The sequence below is a fragment of the Eupeodes corollae genome, chromosome 2 (genome assembly GCF_945859685.1).
Source record: "Eupeodes corollae chromosome 2, idEupCoro1.1, whole genome shotgun sequence".
Classification (NCBI taxonomy): Eukaryota; Metazoa; Arthropoda; class Insecta; order Diptera; family Syrphidae; genus Eupeodes; species Eupeodes corollae.
The window spans coordinates 68,023,447-68,045,809 of NC_079148.1; the positions used below are offsets into that span (position 1 = coordinate 68,023,447).

General features: G+C 32.5%; 1 protein-coding gene across 5 annotated transcripts in view; it reads left to right on the top strand.

The window, feature by feature from the left end:
* Positions 1-17,224, top strand: part of LOC129946014 (tyrosine-protein phosphatase non-receptor type 9) — a 187,626-nt gene extending 170,402 nt beyond the window's left edge. For 4 of the 5 annotated variants that reach the window (XM_056056022.1, XM_056056023.1, XM_056056020.1 and 1 more), the window contains exons 4-8: positions 9,455-10,110; positions 10,177-10,334; positions 15,132-15,361; positions 15,418-15,625; positions 15,686-17,224. In XM_056056022.1, the coding sequence (XP_055911997.1) occupies positions 9,455-10,110; positions 10,177-10,334; positions 15,132-15,361; positions 15,418-15,625; positions 15,686-15,918 (1,485 nt within the window). In that variant the 3' untranslated portion in view covers positions 15,919-17,224. Of the gene's footprint in view, positions 1-2,650; positions 2,792-9,454; positions 10,111-10,176; positions 10,335-15,131; positions 15,362-15,417; positions 15,626-15,685 lie in introns of those variants that run through there. The other variant, XM_056056024.1, reaches the window with a different exon arrangement.
* Positions 17,225-22,363: the final 5,139 nt, after the last annotated feature.

Consider the following 22,363-nt stretch of genomic DNA (forward strand, 5'->3'; position numbering starts at 1 on the left):
ATCCCTGGGCTGGTGCTCCAGTAACTTATTTAAGCCTCTTGGACAGTATTCAAAAAAGAGCTTTTAAAATGATTGGTGACATTAACATCATCAACTCGTTTACATCACTCGAACATCGACGCAAGGTTTCTTGCCTCACCCTTTTTTACCGTTATTTTAACGGACTATGCTCTAGTGAAATAGCCAGTTGCATTCCTCCCCTTAAACAATTTAACCGTAATACCCGCGCTTCTAGGAATGCCCATCAGTTTACCCTTGAGCCCAACTTCGGACTTACTATGAAGTACAGAGATTCTTTTTTTAGCCGTACTACGCGAATGTGGAACGCCTTGCCACGCTCTATCTTCCTGTCATTGCAATCTTCAGAAATTTAAAACCAATGTACAACGACACCTCCTATCCAACCCTTCCCTCTTTTCCTAATGCTCACACTGTGTCTTTGGCATATTAAAGGTATAAAAAACCCTTTTAGTGTTTGCTAATTATAAAAAAAAAAAAAAAAGCTAAGACCTTAGAAAAAGTTAATTTTTTTTTGTTTAGTTTTGAATTACAGAGGGTTTTCCCTTTCAGTTTTTCTTGCAGTTTGGTACTCAATCATTATTTTAATGTCATTAAAAACCAAAAGTGTTCTTAGACGTATTTTATTGAAGCCATAGTCAAATCCAAAAAAGGAATTACCCGAATTTCTATTTTTAAAAGTTTTTTTTTATAAATGCTGACATTCTTCAATTGCTGTAAATAAATTATGAAAAATATTACTAAAACACTGAAAAATTCAAATCCGAAAAAGGAATTACCCCAATTTCTATTTTAAAAGTTTTTTTTTATAAATGCTTACATTCTTCAATTGCTGTAAATAAATTATAAAAAATATTACTAAAGCACTGAACATTTTAAATTTAACAACAACTTTATTTATATCTTAACCACGTACAAAAAAAAATGAATATATTTTAAAAATCTTGTCCCATTTGAATTCTTTCTTTGACAAGCAGATAGTATTTAAATATGTACTCTATTTGTTAAAGAATCAAAGTTTAAATCTCTTTTTATCCCTATTTCCGGATTCTTTATATCAAATTTAAATAAAACTACGATAGCACTATAGAGTTATATACATATATATGTATTTGTCCATAAATTGTGTAATTGCATGTGTATTATGTTGAATCCCTATAAGTTTAAACCCGCTAGCGAATTTTTAATTGATTTCATCTCTCTTACATAACAATAAAATCATTTTTTCGAGAGTAAAATATTCACACTTACACACATTCAAAAAACACACACACACAAACAAACAAACACTGTATAAGAGCAAATGTTCTGAGCTCTGACAACACGTCTTTTTTTTTGTTTTTGTTACTTTTTTTTCTTCTTAAAATGACAAATAGACACACAATCTGCGACAGCTTTTTACCCCCCAATTACAAATGCTGAAGAACCATCATCCCCCGAAAACAAAAAACAAAATAAAAAACATCCCCAATGCATGCATTTTCTACCCTTAGTGTGATGCTGCTGAGCTGAGATAGCATCTCTTTGGAAGCCGAAGCTGCTGCTATGCTTTAATGAAAGCAGAATGAAAAGTCGCTTTATTTACCATGCTCCTCGACTCTTTGAACAACTAAATCCCTTGATTGTTGTTACATATGGTTGAAAAGAGTTACCAACCCCTAGATGAGTTTCTTTTAACTTTGGTTTTGATTTTCTATTGAATCTTCCTTTCAAAAAACTGTTTTTGCGATAAAAACACAGGTCGACAAGGTTTTCTTACGGGCAATAAAAATACACATTTCCAATGGGTTTTTGGTTATGCCTTAATTCAAATCCGACTTCAAAATTGATTAATTAATTATTACTTACTAAACTTCAAAAAAATACTTATGAAGTAGATTTTTTCAATAATATACGTCATGTCTTTCCAAATCCATACATAATTTCTTTATTTAATATTTAGTTGAAATATTTATAATTTCTCAAATAATATTCGAAAAATATTCATAAGTTGTAAGATTTCTACTGCCTTACAAAAATCTGAAAGAAATTCTAATCCATTTCTACTTAAACGCTTTTCAACAAAAACAGCAAAACGGTTTGAAAGTAAGTTTTGCTCCTTGTAACGAATCTGTTGTTTTTGAAATAAAAATAGTTTTGAAAACGGGTATTTTGAGAAATTAGAAAATAATGTAAAATTAAAATTTCGATTCCAAACAAGCACTACAAATTAAGAGATATTTTGAAGACCTTAACTTGGCCTTTAAAAACAGGGTTTTTGGTTGTTTTTGGCATTTTTAAATGGCCATATTTTAAAAAACATGACTTGATAGACAAAATTTCGAATCTAGGACCATTTAATCCTGAAAAAAGTATTGCTTTCTTGTGAGACAGAAAAAAAACGTTATTTTTTCTTTCAATTTTTGTTTAAAAATTTTCCTTTAATATCCAAAAGTGTTTTTGAACTAAAAATGAAAAAATCTAGACTACGGCAACCCCGTTTGATTGGTTGAACTAAAATTGAAAATATGCTCCTATTTTTATGGTGCTCTCCGAGAGGAGCAGCATATTCGTGTTGCATTGTGCGCTGTGCGAAACTGTTTAAGCTGATTGTAAATTTTGAAGTACCAACTACACTCTGCTGCCTGCTATAGATATCACATTCTAGATGTTTACCGCTCTCTGGGCTCTGTGTTGCTCCAGTTCAGTTCGCGTCTCTCGTCGTCGGTTGGTGGGTCCGTCGGTCGGTTGGTCGGTCGTATATGTGTTTCCTCCTGTTTTCTATAAACTACACGTATGTTGATTATGTAGGCATAGGCTAGGCACCTACAACATAGATATGGAGGAGGTATTGTAGAAGGCATTTGGAACCAACGAACGACCACGACACAACCCCTCGCTAGCAAGAGTCCTCATTAAGAAGAGCAGCCAAATAGTTTTTTTTTGGAATATTTTTCTCTTGCTATTTTGCTATCATCTCTGTGTCCACAAACCTCATAGCTCGTGATGATAGGAGTCAGAAAGTTTTGAATTTGAGAACGAACGCGTTCAATAATAAAAGCCGAAAACTAAAATTAAAACGAAAGCGAAACTCATTTCGAGCCAAGTGGGGATCACCTAATTTATTTTTGTATTTTTTGCGTTCGGGACATCTTGTAATCTTTTCGTGTTTCCAATAAAAAAAATACATTTGAATTGGTGGTGGCCCTGTCGTTCTGGTCCTGTCGTGCTTATCGTAGTGTTGGCCCCTTTTGTTCCTAGCTCAGTATTGTCGTTATAGCCACTTCTATTGTCCTATTTCCACGTATGTCCTATTTCCAAGATTTATTATTAGAACTCATATGTTATGTTCTATACGCTTCGTTTGTTACAAAACTGAAGAAAAACAATTCAACAAAAAGTAAAAAATGAAGTGATTTATTGAAGCAAGTTGTCATCTTCATGTTGTTGACATCTGGTGATTCAGCTCACTGAACCAAGAAAAGTGTGCCAAATATACCAAAAGAAAAACATTGAGAAAAAAGAAAATAAGTTTCTTTTTGTTTGAGGGTTGGGCGGTAGAGTAATGTAGCCTGAATCCGACTGAGGAGCCCCCTTTTTGTTTTATAGTGTTCAGCATCACAAGTCTTTGGCAATTTCACCTCATTCTTAACTCTTTTGGTATTTAATTCAAAAATACAGCTGTGTTAATGAGTTATTTTGTATTCCGTTTTCTTAATGAATCTTGTTTACTTTAGAAGAAAAATTAAAGGAAAAAGAATGCGTGAGATTATTTAAGTGTTTGACATTATTAATTCTTTTTTTTTTGTATCGTCATTACCGTCAAGTGAAAGTATTTTCTTTTTTACTTTTCTGAATATTCGACTGCGGTGGTGTTGTCATTAAGAGATAAATAAGCAATTATTTTTGGATCATAACAGGAACGAAAATATTCTTAATTTATTTTGGTTACGGTTGACAAAAAAACTGTTCTTTATTGGGCTATGGATTAAGCAATAAAAAACACCCAACAGAAAATATTTCATAATTTTTATTTGAATACAATCCTTTGTTCCAACAAAATTTATATATATACTACCGGTCAAAAGTTTGAGACCACCCCTGAAATTTGAGAAGTATCGAGTTTTAACCCCTAAACGGAAGTTTTAAGAAAAAAGTTAATACGTGAAAAAAGTGAAGAAAAATATAAACTAGTTTTGTACTAAACAGAAATTATTTATTTAAAAAACCAATAAAAGCTCTAAATTGAGTTTTCATCAAAAAACCCTCTTTTAAATTCAAAAATTTTTATTTACAATTTTGGGCAATCTTCTTACAAGGTTTTTTTTGTGGAATATTATTCCAGCAGTTTTGTAGAGTTTCCCAAAGAGCAGATTCCGATTTTATGTGGTGATTGAGGACATTTCTGTCAAGCTCTTCCCATAAGAGCTCAATGGGGTTAATATCTGGAGACTGCGGTGGCCATACCTTTGCTTTAAGAATTTCCTCATCTTCTTTTTGTTTCAGGTATCCCCGGCAAAGTTTTGAAGTGTGTTTTGGGTCATTGTCTTGCTGGAATACAAAAGCTTCGCCGATTAATCGGAGTCCAGATACCAAAACGTGGTCTTCCAATATCGTTTTATAGACTTCTTTATCCATTCTTCCGATCCCTCGTGTTAGATCTCCTACTCCATCGAAGGTAAAATATCCCCACACCATTACTGAACCGCCTCAATGCTTTACAGTTGGGACCAAACAGTCTGGTAGCATCTTCTGTTCAGCACTGCGCCTGACGTACACTGTGCGATTTGACCCAAATATCTCAAACTTGGACTCATCGCTCCATAAGACTCTGTTGAAGTCTTCATTAGTACAATCCTTATGGGTTTTGGCCCACTCCAACCGTTTGATCTTGTTTTGGGGTCGTAGAAGTGGTTTTCGCACTGCAACAAGCCCAAAAAGTCCAGCATGCCTTATCCTTCGTTGTATCGTTGATATAGATAATGGTTCCTCTCGGATTTCATTGATCTCGGTGCGTATTTCTGGTGCTGTTTTCTTCCTAGAACGCTTGCTTATGGTGATGATATGCAGATCTTCGGTTTTCGTCGTAACTCTAGGCCGGTACTAGAGTAACGCTGTATTTTCTGTGAACTGCGCCTTTGGATATTTTTAGTTTTGTGGCGATTTCTCTTTGCGAATAGCCTTCTTCAATAAGGGTCATAATCGCAGATCTAGTTTCAATAGGTAATTCCCTAACTTTTCCAGTCTCAAATAAATTTAAATTGGATCAAACTGAGCATTATATACAAAATCCTGAATATACAGGTATTCAAATTTTACATTTTTGTACCCTTTAATATTATCCCAGTCAAAAAAAACTCCAAATTGAATGTAAATTATTATTTTAAAAAAATAAAAACTATGGGAAGTCCAAATAGAAGCCAAAAACTCAATACTGTTTTTTTTACCTTTTTTCACAAAATGTCTCATAATTTACAGAAAAGGATTAATATCTGGGGTTTTTTCACTTGCACCTTTTATGAATGGTCTAAGTAACAATCCAGGTAAAAAAATCCTATTTTCATTCATAAACCCAAGCAACACTTTGAGTCTCAAACTTTTGACCGGTAGTGTACCAACTTAAAATATACCCACTATTCTCTAAATATGTAATAATTCCAGATTATTTCGCTATTTACAGAATGTTCTTTATTATTTATTTCTAGTTAGAACCCAATTTAAAAGGGCAGTTAAAGCTATCATTGGTTTTCATTATTGAAACCAATCATTGAAATGTTTGACTGGCCAGTTTTAGCGATCATTGAATAATTATATAATTGACTAAAATGTCATGTCTGTTAGTGGCAGCCTCAGACCATCAAGATTTTCGTTTGTACAATAGTCACGCATTAATGGCTGTCATATCGATCATGTGGAAGAATATTCTGCGGTAAAATTTTTGTAATCTTATTTGAATACTATTGTATCAAAAAAGAGCAAAAGATCAACTCCACCCATATGCCGATTATATGGCATGATTGCCTTTAGACATGATACAGTTTGGTAGCTCTTTTCTTTTTTGTTGAAGCGTTGGACTTCAGAAGACGATTTGCTGCGGACATAATATATCAAAGCAAAGTTCACTATTCTGTTGTCAAACCATGTTACCACAGAAATATATAGGTTATCAATTGTCGAAAGTTTTTCCACAGTTGCACCTCTTCCTTTTTTTTTGTCAATTCCTTCCCGATTGGCTTTTATGGTTCCTAGCGGTAAAATCGCTTTTTTGCCGCATGAATCAACAGAGGTAAGGACGTGTACCAGTTGTCAAAGAAAAATTTGTAGTTGAATCCGTCGGGAATAGTTCTCGGCAGTCGAATAACAACGTCACTAGATATACTAATTTTTGGAAAATCAGTGTACAACTGTACATGTCCTTGGGCTCAACTATAAAGTTCAAAGTCGTAGCTGAACCCAGAGCTACCACTGAGAACAAAATTTTGATATCCCCATTTGTGTGCTTTTTTTGGATTGTATTGCCGCATAGAAGATCTGCTCTTGGTTGGTAGAATTTGTTCATCTACCGCCATATATTCTTCTCTAGAAACTGCCTGGTTCCATCCAAGAATGGTCTTATTTTATGAAGGGGATCATGTCCTGGTTGTCCTTTGGGTATTTGCGTCGAGTTGGTGTTGAAATGTATGAACCTTTTTATTTCTTCGAACCGATTACATGCCATAACAAGGTTAGTTTTTGGGTAACCAAGGCTTTCATTCCAACAAAGCCTAGTTGATGGTAGTTGTACGATGGCCATGTAAAGGCATATTCCAACAAACTGTTCAAGTTCCATTGCTGTTATATGGACAATTTTTTCTGATTGTTTCTTGTTCCATATATTTGAACATTTCGTCTGTAAAAAAGTACTTGTAGAATTGTATTGGCGTATCGTATCACCTGTGAATGCAGTTCCGTTATCACCTTCTTCAAAAAACCCATCCGGCCGCTGGGTTTTTTTTTTCAGATCTCGCACTTCTATTTGAGGGAGGTACAATTTGGGATAGAGAAATGTTATCTTCTAATTCCCAACCGGATTTATCAGACTCTGGAATATATAGAGGCGGAAGATTTTTGCACCTGTTTACCTCGTGCTCATCATTTGAAGAATCTTCGTCATTGCTCCTCCGTAAAACCATTGTGGGTCCATATCTGAATTCTGTTATCTCGGTATAAAATGAACCTATATTTCTGCACGTTATTAATTTCACACTTTATGCACAAAACAACAGAATTTGTTTAATACTAGAAAATATCGATAAAAATACGGTTTGGCTTATATATGAGCCACCATGCACTAAAGGCTTAAATAACAAATACAAATTTAGCTGACATTTCGGCAAAAATATACTTGATTTAATGGGCGTCTCCACTGGCTGTAAATTCATCGCAAGAGCCAACACAAAAAACAGACAAACTGTCAAATATTTGATTTAGTAAAGTGAAAAATTACAAATACTCATTCTCATAGTAAAATAAATTAAGACGACAAATGGAACTCGTTAATGATTCAGATTTTTTTGAACTGTCCACTTTTTATTTTTTCAGAAACGTAAGCATTCCTTTTCTATGCTCCTTCCATAGTCCTAAGATAATTAAATCCTCTTCTTAGCTTTCTAAATTTCACACAAGCTTTGATGAGTTTAATCACTTCGTCTTAAGTAACTTTCCAATCAGACATTCTTAACAACTTTCGCGCTCGAACAGTTTAAATTTATGAGTATGTAAGGTTTCCGGTTGGCCAGTTGCCAAAAAAACTATACTTCCAATTAATTTAACTTTGTTGGAAAGTTAACTGAAAAGTTAGTCAAGAAAAATCTCCGTTTTTATCGAGTGGAGCCCGCTTATGTCAAAATGTCAGCTAATCATGTTTTTTCATTCAAACTTCGTCATTTTTTTTTTAAAATGATCAATTTTATTTAAAGTTTTTTGTTAAAAATTATGTTACATATGTAAAATGTTTTTTTTTGTGATTAATGATGTCGTTGGTACTTTCTGCAAGTAAAGTTCCAAATTTGAATTTGAATTTTCGTCATCCGAAAAACTAACCGCTGCCTTTATCTTATATTGTGTTCAAAGAAAGTAGTTATGTTGTCTGAACCTTCCCATTTCAACTTATTATAAAATTTTGACTTGGAAAGGAATTTTTCAACATACGGAAATTTACCTCCAAATCCCTTACTTTGTCAAAAACTGTCAATTTATTCAAAAACGTTGTTGTTTTCTACCCGAATAACTCATTTTATTTGTGTTTTCATTATTTTATAAATGATCAACTTGGCGTTTGAAATATTTGAAAATATGTCAAAACACACTTTATTTTGTATGTATATTGCCTGCGTTCAATCTTGTGTTGGATAGGTGGATTTAAAGATACCTTATTGAACGAATTGAATACCTAAGTTCAGATAGTTGAAAAAAAAAATAAAAATAACTTTCAGCTATTCACAAAAAAGAGGCAAATATAAAGATATCGAATACCAAAAATGTTTGTAAAATAAAAAATTTATAAATAATTGATAATTTTACTAATTTACTAAATATTTTCCAGAAATACCGAATTGATACGTTTGGATTCCTTTTTTGATAAGCTATCTTCTTTGTATCAGTTGTTTTCTTGCACATAAAACACTAACAAAAAGGTATCCGGGTACCCTATCTATGTATCTGAGATTGAACGCAACCATTGTTTTTTAGTTTTTCAATCAAAAAAGCCATAAGATTGTTCAGATCTTAATTTATTTTTCAGTCAATAAAAAAAATAAAACATGAATTCGATGTTCGTTTTCCTTTCAAATCGATTTGAGATTTGTGTTTTCAAACATTATTAAATGAAAAATTTCAATTAATTTATATTACATGTAACTCTAATTGCTGTTTTCAAAAAACGTGCCATTGCCAACTTGTTAAATGATTTTTCTACTAAATCAACATAGTTGCATGCCAACTTGCCTCTTCATAGACAAAAGTCCGTTTCGTTCGTGTTTCCTCACTTTCAATCAAAAAATAAAATATTTTCCCATAATTGCTAAATTAAACACTTTATGTATAAAATTCAAAATAGTATAATAAAAGATCTATAATTATATGACACATCTATCTCAACACTTTAATCGAGGCAATGCCTTTCGCATGCAAAGCCCACACTGAAAAATTATATTGATTTAGCTTTAGCTAGTGGGAAAAAGTTCTTTCGGGGCTTGGATTTTTTCTTGGAAAAGCAATTTAATATTTTTGTATTATTGTTGTTTGTACAGAATGTTGTATGTAGCTTCTAGGAACAAGAGATTAAATTAAAACTTTTGTCGTCTCCTACAAACACTTTATAATTGGAAATACTTTCCATAAAATTAAGCTCTCTATCTCCATTTATACAGAATTCCTAATTAATACTTATTTTTTGTTTTTAATTGTATATTTTTAGGGTGGATATCCTGCGCGATTGAAGAAGGTCCTAATTGTAACAGCACCATTGTGGTTCAAGGCACCCTTTAAGATTCTAAGGCTGTTTGTACGTGAAAAATTAAGAGAACGTGTTTTTACGGTGTCAGTGCCAACATTGAGTTTGCATGTGCCTCGTCAAGCCCTGCCCAGATACTTAGGCGGAACTCTAGAAATAGATCACTCCACATGGTTACTTCATTGCTACAAATCGATGACGAATCGTGAAGACGAGCTTCTGGCCAATATTGGGCACCAACCATCTAGCAATAATCTACAAACAGGAACAATAATAACTACAAACAATACAACAATAACAACAGCAACAACAACACCAGTATCAACAGATTTTGTCGGGAGCGGAGATCAAGGGGTGATTGACGGCGCAGTTGTTGCCGAAACAAACGATAATAATCTCCCCGACACAACGGCACCATTAAGCGAGTTCTGGTCGGAGAATCCACCAAGTAGTGCTTCGTCTGGGTTCAGTGATGACGACAGTCTGGCCGGGGCAGAGGGAGATCCAAAAACAATTGAACAGATCGTTCAAATGGTAAAAGAACGTGGTAGACAGGGTTTGTTCAAGGAATATGCTGATATCAGGAGTCGAGCGCCTGAAGGCACATTTATTCATGCAAAGTAAGTTTTAATCTATTTTGTCTTTGATTATTTTTTACTAAAATGTATTTTTTTCTATATTTTAAGGATGCGAAATAACCTGACAAAAAATCGTTACACAGATGTCCTGTGCTACGATCATAGCAGAGTGGTGTTATCACAAGACACAGAAGATTTGTCAGATTACATAAATGCCAACTTTGTGGATGGTTATAAGCAGAAAAATGCGTATATTTCAACTCAAGGTTAGTATTATTATTTTATTTCTATTTATTTAATTTAAGAAAGTTAACAAACACAGTTTTAAAAATAAAATTTAAAAAAATATAAAAAATCAATTTAAGTATATATAATAGTCTAGTTTCCCTACGATTTAACAAAAATCTTGTTGTTTGAGAGGATTTAATGGCTCGAGCGTTCCTCAAGACTATCTATTGATGTTTGAATGGGAGATGCCATTCATTTTTCCAATTATGTCGATATCGTCAGCATATCCGAGTAATTTAACAGAATTTTGGAAGAAAGTGCTTCTGGTGTTGAGATCGGAGCTCTGCACTGTTCTTTCAAGAACGAAGTTAAAAAATAACATGATGTCAAGTCTTTTTTGACATCAAAAAGTTCAGTAAAGTTGTTTCAAATAATAGGAATATTTGATCGACTGTGAACTTTTTCAGTTCAAAGCCCCACTGAATATGACCCAAATGGTTGTTTTCGAAAGGTTTTCAGACTATCATAAATTGTGACAAAAAAGAATTTGTATGCAATGTTGTGGAGACTGATTCCTCTAAAGATAGTGCTGTTAATAGGTTCTTTTTTTTCAAAATCGGTAAATAATACTGAGGTTCAATTTTTCTGGAATGGTTTCTTCTGACCTTATTTTACAGATAAGTTGTTGCATGCTTCTAATCAAATCATCTTCAGTCGCTTTGATCCAGGTTTTTTTAGACTCCAGATTTAATATCGTAATCCTTACTTCGTCTGAGTCGTGAATTTGAATTGATCATAAGTTCTAACAGCGAAATTTGGTTCTTCGTTTCCGTTATACATTCCGCAGGAGTGGTCCTTCCAAATTCTCATCAGCGACTACGGTTCAACTTGGATATTTCTATTTTCCTGTTTGCAGGAAAGGTTTATCAAAAACCATGAAACAATGGACTCTTATGATGCAATTCGAAATGTTACCTCAAGCTTTATGCTCGCCTTGGATCTTAAATATCGCAAGCTCAAGCTCAACGCCCGAATAAATCTATTTTCTATTTTTCTAAGTCTGTTAAAAGCTTGACCGATCTAACGCTTCTTTGTCTTTCAGGTCGGGTGGTTAATTTACTAACCACCTATTTGCGGGTATTTAAAATATATTTCAATCTCACCTAACGGTAAAATTCTAATTTTGATGTGTTCTTTGGTATGTTTTCGTTGTATGTTGCGGAATCTCTGCAAATGAAACGCACCATATGAGCTGTAAGGTTTTTTACAAAACATGTTCAGTGTCATTTTTGTCAATGTTAAGTTTTAAAAATCTGTAAAAAAGGTAAGAGTGCTTCTGATGTTATGATTTTAGTGTTTTTTTCTAATTTAGTGTTTATTTGATTGATTTATAATAACACTAAATTTCAAATAATTCGTTTTTTATAAAAAAAAAAAACAAGAGTAGAATGGTGGTTAGTTAACTGACCACTGTGACTTTAGTAGGTTTTATTTCAATAATGTCTTCAACGGAATTGAATGTTACATTTACAAAATGCCACGTGTTCCGAATGAAGGTGATATGGCTGACTTTGTTCTTGAAGATATTCCATCAGATGATGAAAGTGTTTGTAGTTAAGACCTAGAAGACGTTGCAATTATGGGCCTCTAGCTATGCTGGTGCTTGGTGACATACCTATCAACCTTCAACGATAGTTTGCCTAATAGAACCAATGCTAGTTTTGGCAAACTCTATAAAGTAAAGCCAATGTTAGACATTCTGAAACGAATTTTTGATCAAAACTTTTACTCCTCAAAAAACATTGCTATTGATGAAAGTATGATCAAATTCAAAGGGCGCAACGTTCTAAAGCAGTATATGCCAAAAAAGCCAACTAAGCGAGGATATGAGGTTTGGATGAAGTGTGCGGACTCTCGATATTGTTTAGTTTTTGCAATATACACCGGAAAAATAAATAGGAAACATAGTTCAGACTGATCTCGGCGGCAAGGTGGTTCGAAAGTTTGGCGAAAATTTAGAATCGAAGAATAATAGATAATTATTTTAAAAGCTACGCCCTACAGGTAGACTTACTGAAAGACAATATATTAGCGTGTGGAACTGTGCAATTGATTATAGGGTAAGCTATACGAATGCCGCAGCTAAAGGGTGTCCCAAAATTAACGCAAGATTTGAATTTGCCGCCATTTGTGCAGTGAAGTGTTGGCAATCCTGAAAAAAAAGCTATTTGACAGCTAACAGTATAGGGTTATTAAAAATAGAGCGTGGACAGAGCCATGAACAGAGAAGAGAGTTCGTTGAATGGATTATTGAACATCAACAAATGGACCCTGAATTTTCGAGCAAAATCATCCTAAGCGATGGAGCACATTTTCATCTTGATGGCTTTGTCAATCGCCAAAATTGCCGCATTTGGGGTTCGGAGAACCCACATGTGATTGTCGAAAAACAAATGCATCCACAACGCGTGACTGTATGGTGTGGATTTTGGGCTGGAGGCATAATTGGGCCATATTTTTTTGAAAATGATGCTGGTCAAGCAGTGACTGTTACTGGTGTTTCGATATCGCGACATGATTACACAGTTCTTTCTGGCAAAATTGGATGATATTGATGTGTCCAATATGTGGTTTCAACAAGACGGTGCCACATGTCATACAGCCTGTGAAACAGTTCAATTACTGCATGAGACATTTCCAGGTCGTGTACTCTCTCGTTTCGGTGATCAAAATTGGCCTCCTAGATCGTGTGATTTAACACCAGTATACTTCTTTTTATGGGGTTATTTGAAATCACAAGTCTATGTCAACAAGCCCACAACCACCCGTGCATTAAAGGAGCAGATTCAACGCTGCATCAACGAAATTCAGCCACATTTATGCAGAATGGTCATGGAAAATTTCAACAAAAGAGTGCGCATGTGCATGCAAAGCCGTGGAGGCCATTTGTCCGATGTGTTATTCCATACATAACCCTATCTTATGTACTTTACGAGTCAATAAAAATATAACTATCAAAAGACTGAAAACTGCGTTTTCTATTTAATTCAAATCTTGCGTTAATTTTGGGACACCCTTTATAAAATGGAGAGATAAAAGATCGTTTTTAGTTCTATCCAACTATTTAGACTCGACAAAAACAAGTGTTGTATGTCGTAGAGAACGCAATGTTGACTTGTGTCATGTCCTGACTCCGTGATGCAATATAACAATTAAATGAACTATGTGGATAAATATGAATAACTAAGAAGCACATATGCCGTCGACAGGAAGTCCCACAAATGGTGGCATCGAAATTTTTCCACTTTTTGGACAGGCACTGGGTCTTCCTTCCTAGTGCCTGTCTCCATAAAACGCCACAAGCGATCAGTTCCGAACAATTTAGGGACAGAAAGCAATTTGCACCAACCACAACGGTCCAATTCATGAAGATGTGTAAAGTCCCGCTTTGTATCCGCAAAAGACAAAAAATGTTTCTCGGATTTTCATACAAAATATGTAGTCCTTTTATTATTGAAATTACCTTTTTCATTCTTATTTATGTTTATTTATTGAATTGAATATTGAATTTATTAATTTCTCAAAAACAGTTTGTTGAATTTCCAAATTTGTATTTGTTTTTGTAAATAATAAAACTTTTTTTAAGTAAAAAATATGTGTATTACTTTTATAAAGTAGTATTAAATCCATGGCTGAAAGAGTTAACCATTATCCTCGATCGCACCGTTCTCATGTGCTATCTTTTTCTTTCTAAAAATTCGGTGGTCTTCTCTCCTTAACCGATGAATCTGGTGGCTTATAATTTGTACCTAACCTCATATCGTTTTTTTTCTTTTGCTGGTCATACCTGTGAGGGTATACCTTGCTAATCTTCATTCAAATAAATTAAAGCTCAAACACTCCATTTCAGACATGAAACTAATTTCGGTAGACGAAATGTTTTGTAAATGACTTCTTTTCCAACACCTTTAAACTCTTCTGGCGCCAATTTGGTACAGTCTAATATTCTCTTCCTTACGATTTGGCTATAAGCTGACCAAGATCTATCTACATGTAAAGTATTAAATGCTTCCGGCAGACTTTTTTCACATCTTTGATTCGAATTTTTATCATCTGCGTCAAGGGAATAGATAGACAGACTTGGTGTTCGTTTTTTTGTCTACATCCCGAGACCCATCTTTTGATATACCTTAGAAAAAACCGCAAATGACTTGACTTTGTCGGTCGCCAGCTCTTACTCATGATTGTTAAATAAATGTTAATGTAACCTTACTTAATTATTTAATTTTTTTTTACTTAAATTAATTAAAATACTTAGAATTCCGAAAATGTAAACTCAAGGTTATTATCTTAAAATAAATCATTAAAATTAAGAGCAAAAAAAACAACAATTTGTTATCTTAGTAAAACATTTTGTTCAACCTAACAAAAACATAAAAATAGATGTCACTAAAAGAGTAAACAAAAAGTTGTAATTGCAATCAAGAAAACCTATTTCACATTTGTGCATATGTTCATACCTACATATGTAGGTACACACATTATGTTTTTTTTCGTAAATAAATCGATAAACCTCTTCTATTATAAGTGCCCCAGATAAACCTCCTTGAAAAGAAAAGTATGATAACTGAAAATGAGGTTGTGCTATTCGCTTTAATATCGTGGTATTAATCTAGATTCTACATCTACGTAAAAGCACTTCGCTCCCTGTTGCGTTTCGTCGTCTATATAATATCCACATATATTTTATATTCATTTGTAGGTAGTTTAAAAATAATAATAATAAGCTATAAAATTTTTTATAAAAATGTTAATTTTCATTTTTTATTTTACAGGTCCATTACCAAAGACATCCCATGATTTTTGGCGAATGATTTGGGAGCAGCATTGTTTAGTTATAGTTATGACAACACGAGTGTTAGAAAGGGGTAGAGTAAAATGCGGTCAATATTGGGAACCAGCTGAAGAAAGTTCCTCTGAATTTGGACACTTCCATGTGCGAACAATTAGTATAGAATCTAATGAAGATTATACAGTAGCCTCATTAGAAATCAAAAATTTTAAGGTAAGTTAAAATTCTGTAAGCATATTGAATTCAAATCTAATCAATATCCTTTTTAGACTGAAGAAATAAGGAATGTCTCACATTGGCAGTTTACAAGCTGGCCAGATTATGGTGTTCCAAGTTCGGCGTTAGCAATGTTAAATTTCTTACAAAAGGTCCGCGATAAACAGGCTCAAATGGTGAAATCATTAGGCGACACATGGGCTGGACATCCACGTGGCCCTCCCATAGTTGTGCATTGTAGTGCTGGAATCGGACGAACTGGTAATAATATTTAAAGAAAGAAAAATGTGTGAACAAAAATTAAACAAATTATTTTTCCAGGTACATTTATAACCTTAGATATATGCATATCGCGCTTAGAGGATGTTGGCACAGCTGATATTAGAGGCACTGTCGAAAAAATCCGTTCACAACGAGCCTACTCGATACAAATGCCAGACCAATATGTGTTTTGTCATTTGGCTCTCATAGAGTACGCCTTATCCCGTGGAATGTTACAATCTGTAGATCTTGAAGGCTTCGACGATCGAGACGATGATTCCGATTTAATTTAATACAATAGAACCCTATAAATGTTTATAATAATAAATAATAATGAAACAAAAATAATAATCCATAATACACCTCCTGAAATGTATGAAGCTTAAATTCAACCGCAGGACGTAATGTTTCTGCCGAATCATTTCTTTTTTGTATGGAATGAAAAGGACGACTGTGTCATGGTCTGTGCTGGTGTGATTAATAATGATGATGATCTGCTTCATAGTAGAAATAGCATACTAGAACCCTGTGATTTCTAAACAATAAAAAAAAATTAAACAAAAAGTTTTGTATATGACGAACTAACACACAGACCACAAACACATGCCGTGAATACGTAACCGTCCTGGAGGAAGGATTTTTTGTTTTTCAAACGCCGTATTGACGCCAGATTTGACAACTTTCTGCGAATTAATTAAAAAACATAATTAAATTTAAATAAACAAACAAACTACCACAACCACCACCCTAACCCGCAACAAAAACAAATCCCTTCTTGTATATTTCTTATAATAAACATAACAAACAAACAAAACAAAACAGAGCAAGATGTTTGTATTAACATTGTAGAGAATTTTTTTTAAAGAATGTTCTATTTAAAAAAATCAGTTTTTGTCTTTATTTTATTCTTTTTATAAATATACTCTAAGTTTTCTTAAGCATATTATTATTATTATATTATAATTATAATTATAAAACAAACAAAACAACAAAATAGAAATCAAATTTTAATTAAAAACAAAAAATAAAATTAAAACAAAAAAAAAAAACAAAATAATGTAGTTAAGATTTCTAGAGATTACAAATTCAATTATTGTATTTAAAAAAACAAAAAATATTAGAATCAATGAAAAGATTATGAAAATATAGAAAACAAAATAATAATAATAATAAATTAAACAATTAAATGTATTGAACTATGAGAACTATTTTTTATAGCTTTTTCAACTCAAGAGAACAAAACAAAACACAAAACAAAAATACAAAACAGATAACAAACAAGACAGAAATTATTATGGAACATGGAAAATAAAAACATTGGAAAAATACCGTCTTTTGTCGGAGGTGATATTTAAATAGAAAACAGAATTTAAATTTCTAATAGCCGCTAATTTAAAAGCAAACATTTAAAAGAGTACCTAAATTGGAGAACTTATTGCTTCGCTTAGTGTTGATTTAGTTTTGTTTTTAGTTTTATTTATTTTTTGCTTTGTAGAAAAGAATATTCATTTTCGATCCGTTTTATTTGAAAATTTAGATACGATTTTTTTTATTGCATTGGAAACACCTATTAAAAAATTTGTTTATTATTAATCCGGATCAGTCTTCAATATCATTAAAATTTAATAATTACAAACCCGTATCAACATTGAAAACTTTTAGAGACAAATTAAAACAGATAAAACAGTTTTTATCAGTTTTTATTGCCTGGAGAAACGCATGCTTCGTGCGAATCTGTATTATACAGGGTTATCAGGATGACAATCGGTTCTTAGTGAAAAAACTTGTTTGTTTTCGTTTTAGACCTAATCCTTAATTAAAAATGCAAAAAATAACAATTAAATGGAACTCGAGCTTTGCTTTAACTTCCTTTCTCATCGCTTCCATTTCAAAGTTGTGCTTTGAGGTTTCATTCAACATCTTCTGAAACTCACTAATTTTGTCATTGGATCTTTTTGTTTTCTTGAAATTGTATTCCATTTATTTTTGGTGTCGCTTCATAGCCTTAACTGCCTCTTCAACCTTATTGCAGCGTTCTTTTTGGATTTAAATTTCTCGTTCCAAAGCGACGTTACAAGTTATGCTTTTTTCTGACTTTTTGTAGGACGAGGAGTTGAAGTTCTGTTTTCAATGTTCAGCTGGGAGAACAAAAGTTAAAGCGCCTGGGCATTCTTCCACCGATTCTTCGAAGAACAAATTCGTTTAAACGTTTCCTCCAACGCACTAAATTTATACTCCTTGTTTGGGCCTCCACCGGTTACTTTCTTCTCTTTTGTTTTCAGACATTTTCTTCCTCGCGTACTATTTTTTATCAAGATATACCTTCAATAATTTTTTTTTAAGAAAAAAAATCATGGTTATCAACTTATCACCTACTTTTTTCCATTCAGAGATAGATTTTGTTGGTGGGCCCAAACTGTTAAGTTCTTTTTCCTACTTCTTTCCAAAATGTTGATACTTCTTCCTTAGACAGATTTGTTGTGAAACCATCTCGTGTTTTGTTTCCATAAAACTAATTAAAACGTGAATTTGGACAGTATTTGTTGAATTCGACCTTAAAAAGATAAATTTGTATTAATATTTTCATTATTATTTTGTTGAGAATTGCTTACATCGTTTGCTCCGCATTCAATTCCGACAACTAAATACCGGGGAAATATTAATGGAGAAAGACAAGATTTTCCCATAAAAAAAAGTTGCCGATAGGTATTTTTTCATAGGAATTTTATCCCAATTTCAAAAATTCCGGATACCAATTTTTCGAATATAGGAACAAATCCGTGGGAAAAGAAATTCCCGATAACCTACAGCATTTAAATGACCACCACGCGAATTGTTGCAAGCATAGATTCCTTTAAGGTAAATTTCGACCACTTTTTAATACATATTGGGCGGTATCTCAGCCATAACTTGACAAAGGTTGGTTTTTAAGTGCTTAGGAGTTAAAGGTTTATCTCCTTAAACAGGGTCTGTTACTTAGCCCCTCAAAAAAAGTCCAGCGGTGTCAAATCACATGATCTTGGTAGCCAGATGATATCGCCACGACGAGCAATTACGCGGCCAGGAAATGTATTGCAATAAATCCATATTCGCTCAAGTTGTGTTGCATGCGTCACTGTCTTGTTGAAACCACATATTCTTCAAGCCGTATTCTTCAATAGCAGTAACACCACAACGCTCCGAATTCAAGGTGACCGTCGTTCCATCGTCGTTTTCGAAGAAGTAAGGCCCAATTACAATGTTAGACCAAATGCTGTCCATCGGCTGTTGTTCAAGCACCCATTCGACGTATCTACGATAGACGAAGTTGTGAATAGTCAGTCAGCTGGCTTCAGTTGTTGTGTGAGCTTGACTTTATATGGATATAGGTGTAGATCCAAATGCAAAATACGCCATAATGAGCCGTAAGACAGTCCTAATTCCTGAGAACGACAAGGAATCGACACATTCGTCTTTGGCACCCCTTTCACTTACAGCTGCGATATTTTGATATTTTCATTGGTACGAGCAAAACGCTCGAGCTTACATTATCTTAAACCAATCCAGTCTCTTAAAATTTCTTTACAATTTTGCAATTGCTTGCGTAGTTGAACGATTTTGAAAACCATAATCTCCTCTTAAGGCACGATATGTGGCTGTGGCAGAATCACCATTTTTGTATTAGCGATCCAATTCCGTAAATGTGTGACTTTCAACTGAAAAATATTTGTTTAACAGCTTCGTTTGATAGATGTCAACTTCCAGCACTCTACTTTTGAAACCGCAAAATGGATAACCCTATATAATAACTTTACACCCTTAAAAATGTACTTGATACGACTTTTGGAGATAATACTACATCTTTTTAATTGTCTAATGGTTTGATCGGTTTTTCAATTACCAATTAGCTTAGGTAAAAACTTGTTTACGAGTGCGCACACTCAACTGACCGGAGTTTGCAAAAATACGGTCCAATTCGATTAAACTGTATGAAAAATAATAGCTTGAAGAAATGAGATCCGTCTCTTTTAGTTTGAATCTTATAAATGAAAAAATAACATCTTTTTTTGCCTGTCTGTACTTTTTTTCCATCGCCAAATAGGATTAAACACAAAATTACAAATATTAATGATTTTTTCCTCGAAGCAATCCAATGGAAACTTCAAGAAAATTACTTTGACAGACAATTTGTATTGTCTATACACAGTTTATGTTACCCCGGATATACTTGGGGTACAACGGAAACTGTGTTAAATATAAAATCTCATAATATATCTAGGACAAATCGACATACCTAACTCTATATTGCAACCAACCAGTTTTTTTTGAAAGCAGGGACTTGTAAGGAAGTACGAATATTCCCTAAATTAGTTATATGACACAAAAAGAAAAGATTTAAAATTGCTTGTGTGCCTGAATTTCGCAGTTTTCTTATATGTATTGGGAAAATTAGGTTTTCCTTCGGCTTTTTTGGTCACTTTGATCGTTGATATGAAACAAGGTTGTTACATTAGCTTTTCCCGACGTTTCGGCAGGGGTTGCTGCCTTCCTCAGGGGAAAATTTAACAATTAAATTATAAAACAGTGTAAAAAAAACACTTCTAATTAAGAAGTCTATAACTACAAAAAACAAAGAGAAAACTCTTATGTTTTCTATGCCAGTTTGAAAACTGCAGAAGTGAAATATTGATTTCTGGTAAGTATTTAGTATTTCATTAAAATTTCCAGTCTTAACTCACTTACGAAGCTAATCAGCACCATCAGTAATTCAATTAACAAAGAACTTTCTAATCAAAGAAGCTTATTTCAGAAAGAAGACAAAACAGGTTTATCTATCCCCAATTGGAATCAACAACCTTTAAAATTAATTTTTTTTGAAAATAAATTCTTTTCTACAAATTTAACTTTATAATTTGATTTATTTTGTAAATTTCAGTTAATAAAATAAAATGCTTATTGGTTTTTTCATAAAAAGAAAAATTGCGCAACTTTACAATACGTGAATAAAGAAAAGAAAAAACAAATACAAAACAAATATTCCTAAAAGAAAAAACATATTAAAATACAAATACCTTATATAGAACAGAGTTAAATTAAAATAAAAACAAACAATTCAAGTTTAATTATAAATATGAATAATAAAGAAATAGAGAATCTACAATTAAAAAACAAAACAAACAAACTGAATAATTAATTAAACTTAAATTTATTGAAACAAGGGACAAATTTAATATTAAAAACAAAAAAACTAAAGCAAATGAAATTTTATTGTTGTTTGTTAATGCTTTAAGTTGTTTAAACAAAAAACTAAACAACAATTTCCAATTTTCTTTTTAATTTTTCCCAACAGAAAAAAATATTCAAGAAATCTTTTTAATACAAATAAAACCCTAAGCGCCGTCCTATGATCGGTTTTCATCGAATGAGTCTCTATATTGACAGTTAGATATTATTTGTTATTAATTAGATAACAAATAATAATTTGTTTCGAATTTATGAATGGATAAAAGTGCATTTAAAAATAACGACCATTGGACGGTATATGTATGTAATATTTTTGGCTTTGCTTAGATAAATTCAAAATCTGACCAAATTAATTCTAAGGTTTTTCTATTTTTTTATAGAAGATTTTGATTTCTTTTTTCAAATTTCTTCTGTTTCTTTTTTAAACTTTTATAAGCAATAGTGAAAATCCACTTAATTAAGTAATGTTATAATAAAATTAACAAAAAACAAAATATGTAAAACAAACAAACACAAAAAAAAACTAAATTCTTTTCAAGCCATTTTTTAATATAAAATAAATGTTTAACGTGTACACAATCATTTGTTGGTGTTATTTGCAAAATAATCCTCAATTAATTTATTATTAAACAAATATATAAGCAACTAACATTCATCTTAAGTCGACCTACCAACAGCCCGCCCGCCCGCCATAATAACCCATCATTTTACACATAAACATGTTCGTTGGATAAACAAAATAATGTCTGTGCTATCTTGTATCTATCTTTGGTCTTTGAGAAAAATGAAAAATTTTTAAAAGAAAAAAATATATAAATCCATATTTGAAATAAATTTATTTGGTTTTGTAAATATTTTAATTTAAACTCAAAAACTAACCATTTAAAAAAAAAAAAAAACGAAAAATAAAAAAATGTAATTTCCAATTTCAACGATTTTTTAAATAACAATGACTTGAACTTAATGAATAAAATGTGTGTATTCTATTTAAACAAAAAAATGTAACAAATTCATATACAAGAAAATGAATCAAAAATCTCATTCTATTCGAGTTATTATTCTGTTTTGATATAGTCTTCGTTTTTTGTTTTCATAGTATGTACCAGTACCTACCTACTTTTAATTTATTATTAATTAAATATATAATATATATACATCAAATAGAAAAATATCTTAAAATTAATAAAACAAACTGTAACTGATGGTAAATTGTGTATGTTTCTTCTTTGAACTGAGTAACTACATTTTAGTATTTTATATAAAATTTCTATCCGAAGGAGGATATACATCGAAATCTTACAATGAAGTTCTTGAAATCAACATTAAACATTAGGGATGTTGCGAATATTCGCAGCCGCATCCGCAATAATTCCTTCATCCGCATTCGCATTAACTGATGCGGAGTTTGTTGCGGATGCGTATGTTTTTTAACGCTTTTTTTCAAATTCGAAAAAAACAACAGCACGGCATGTGATCAATAAAAACGACCCTTTTACCTTTAGTAAACATTTTAAA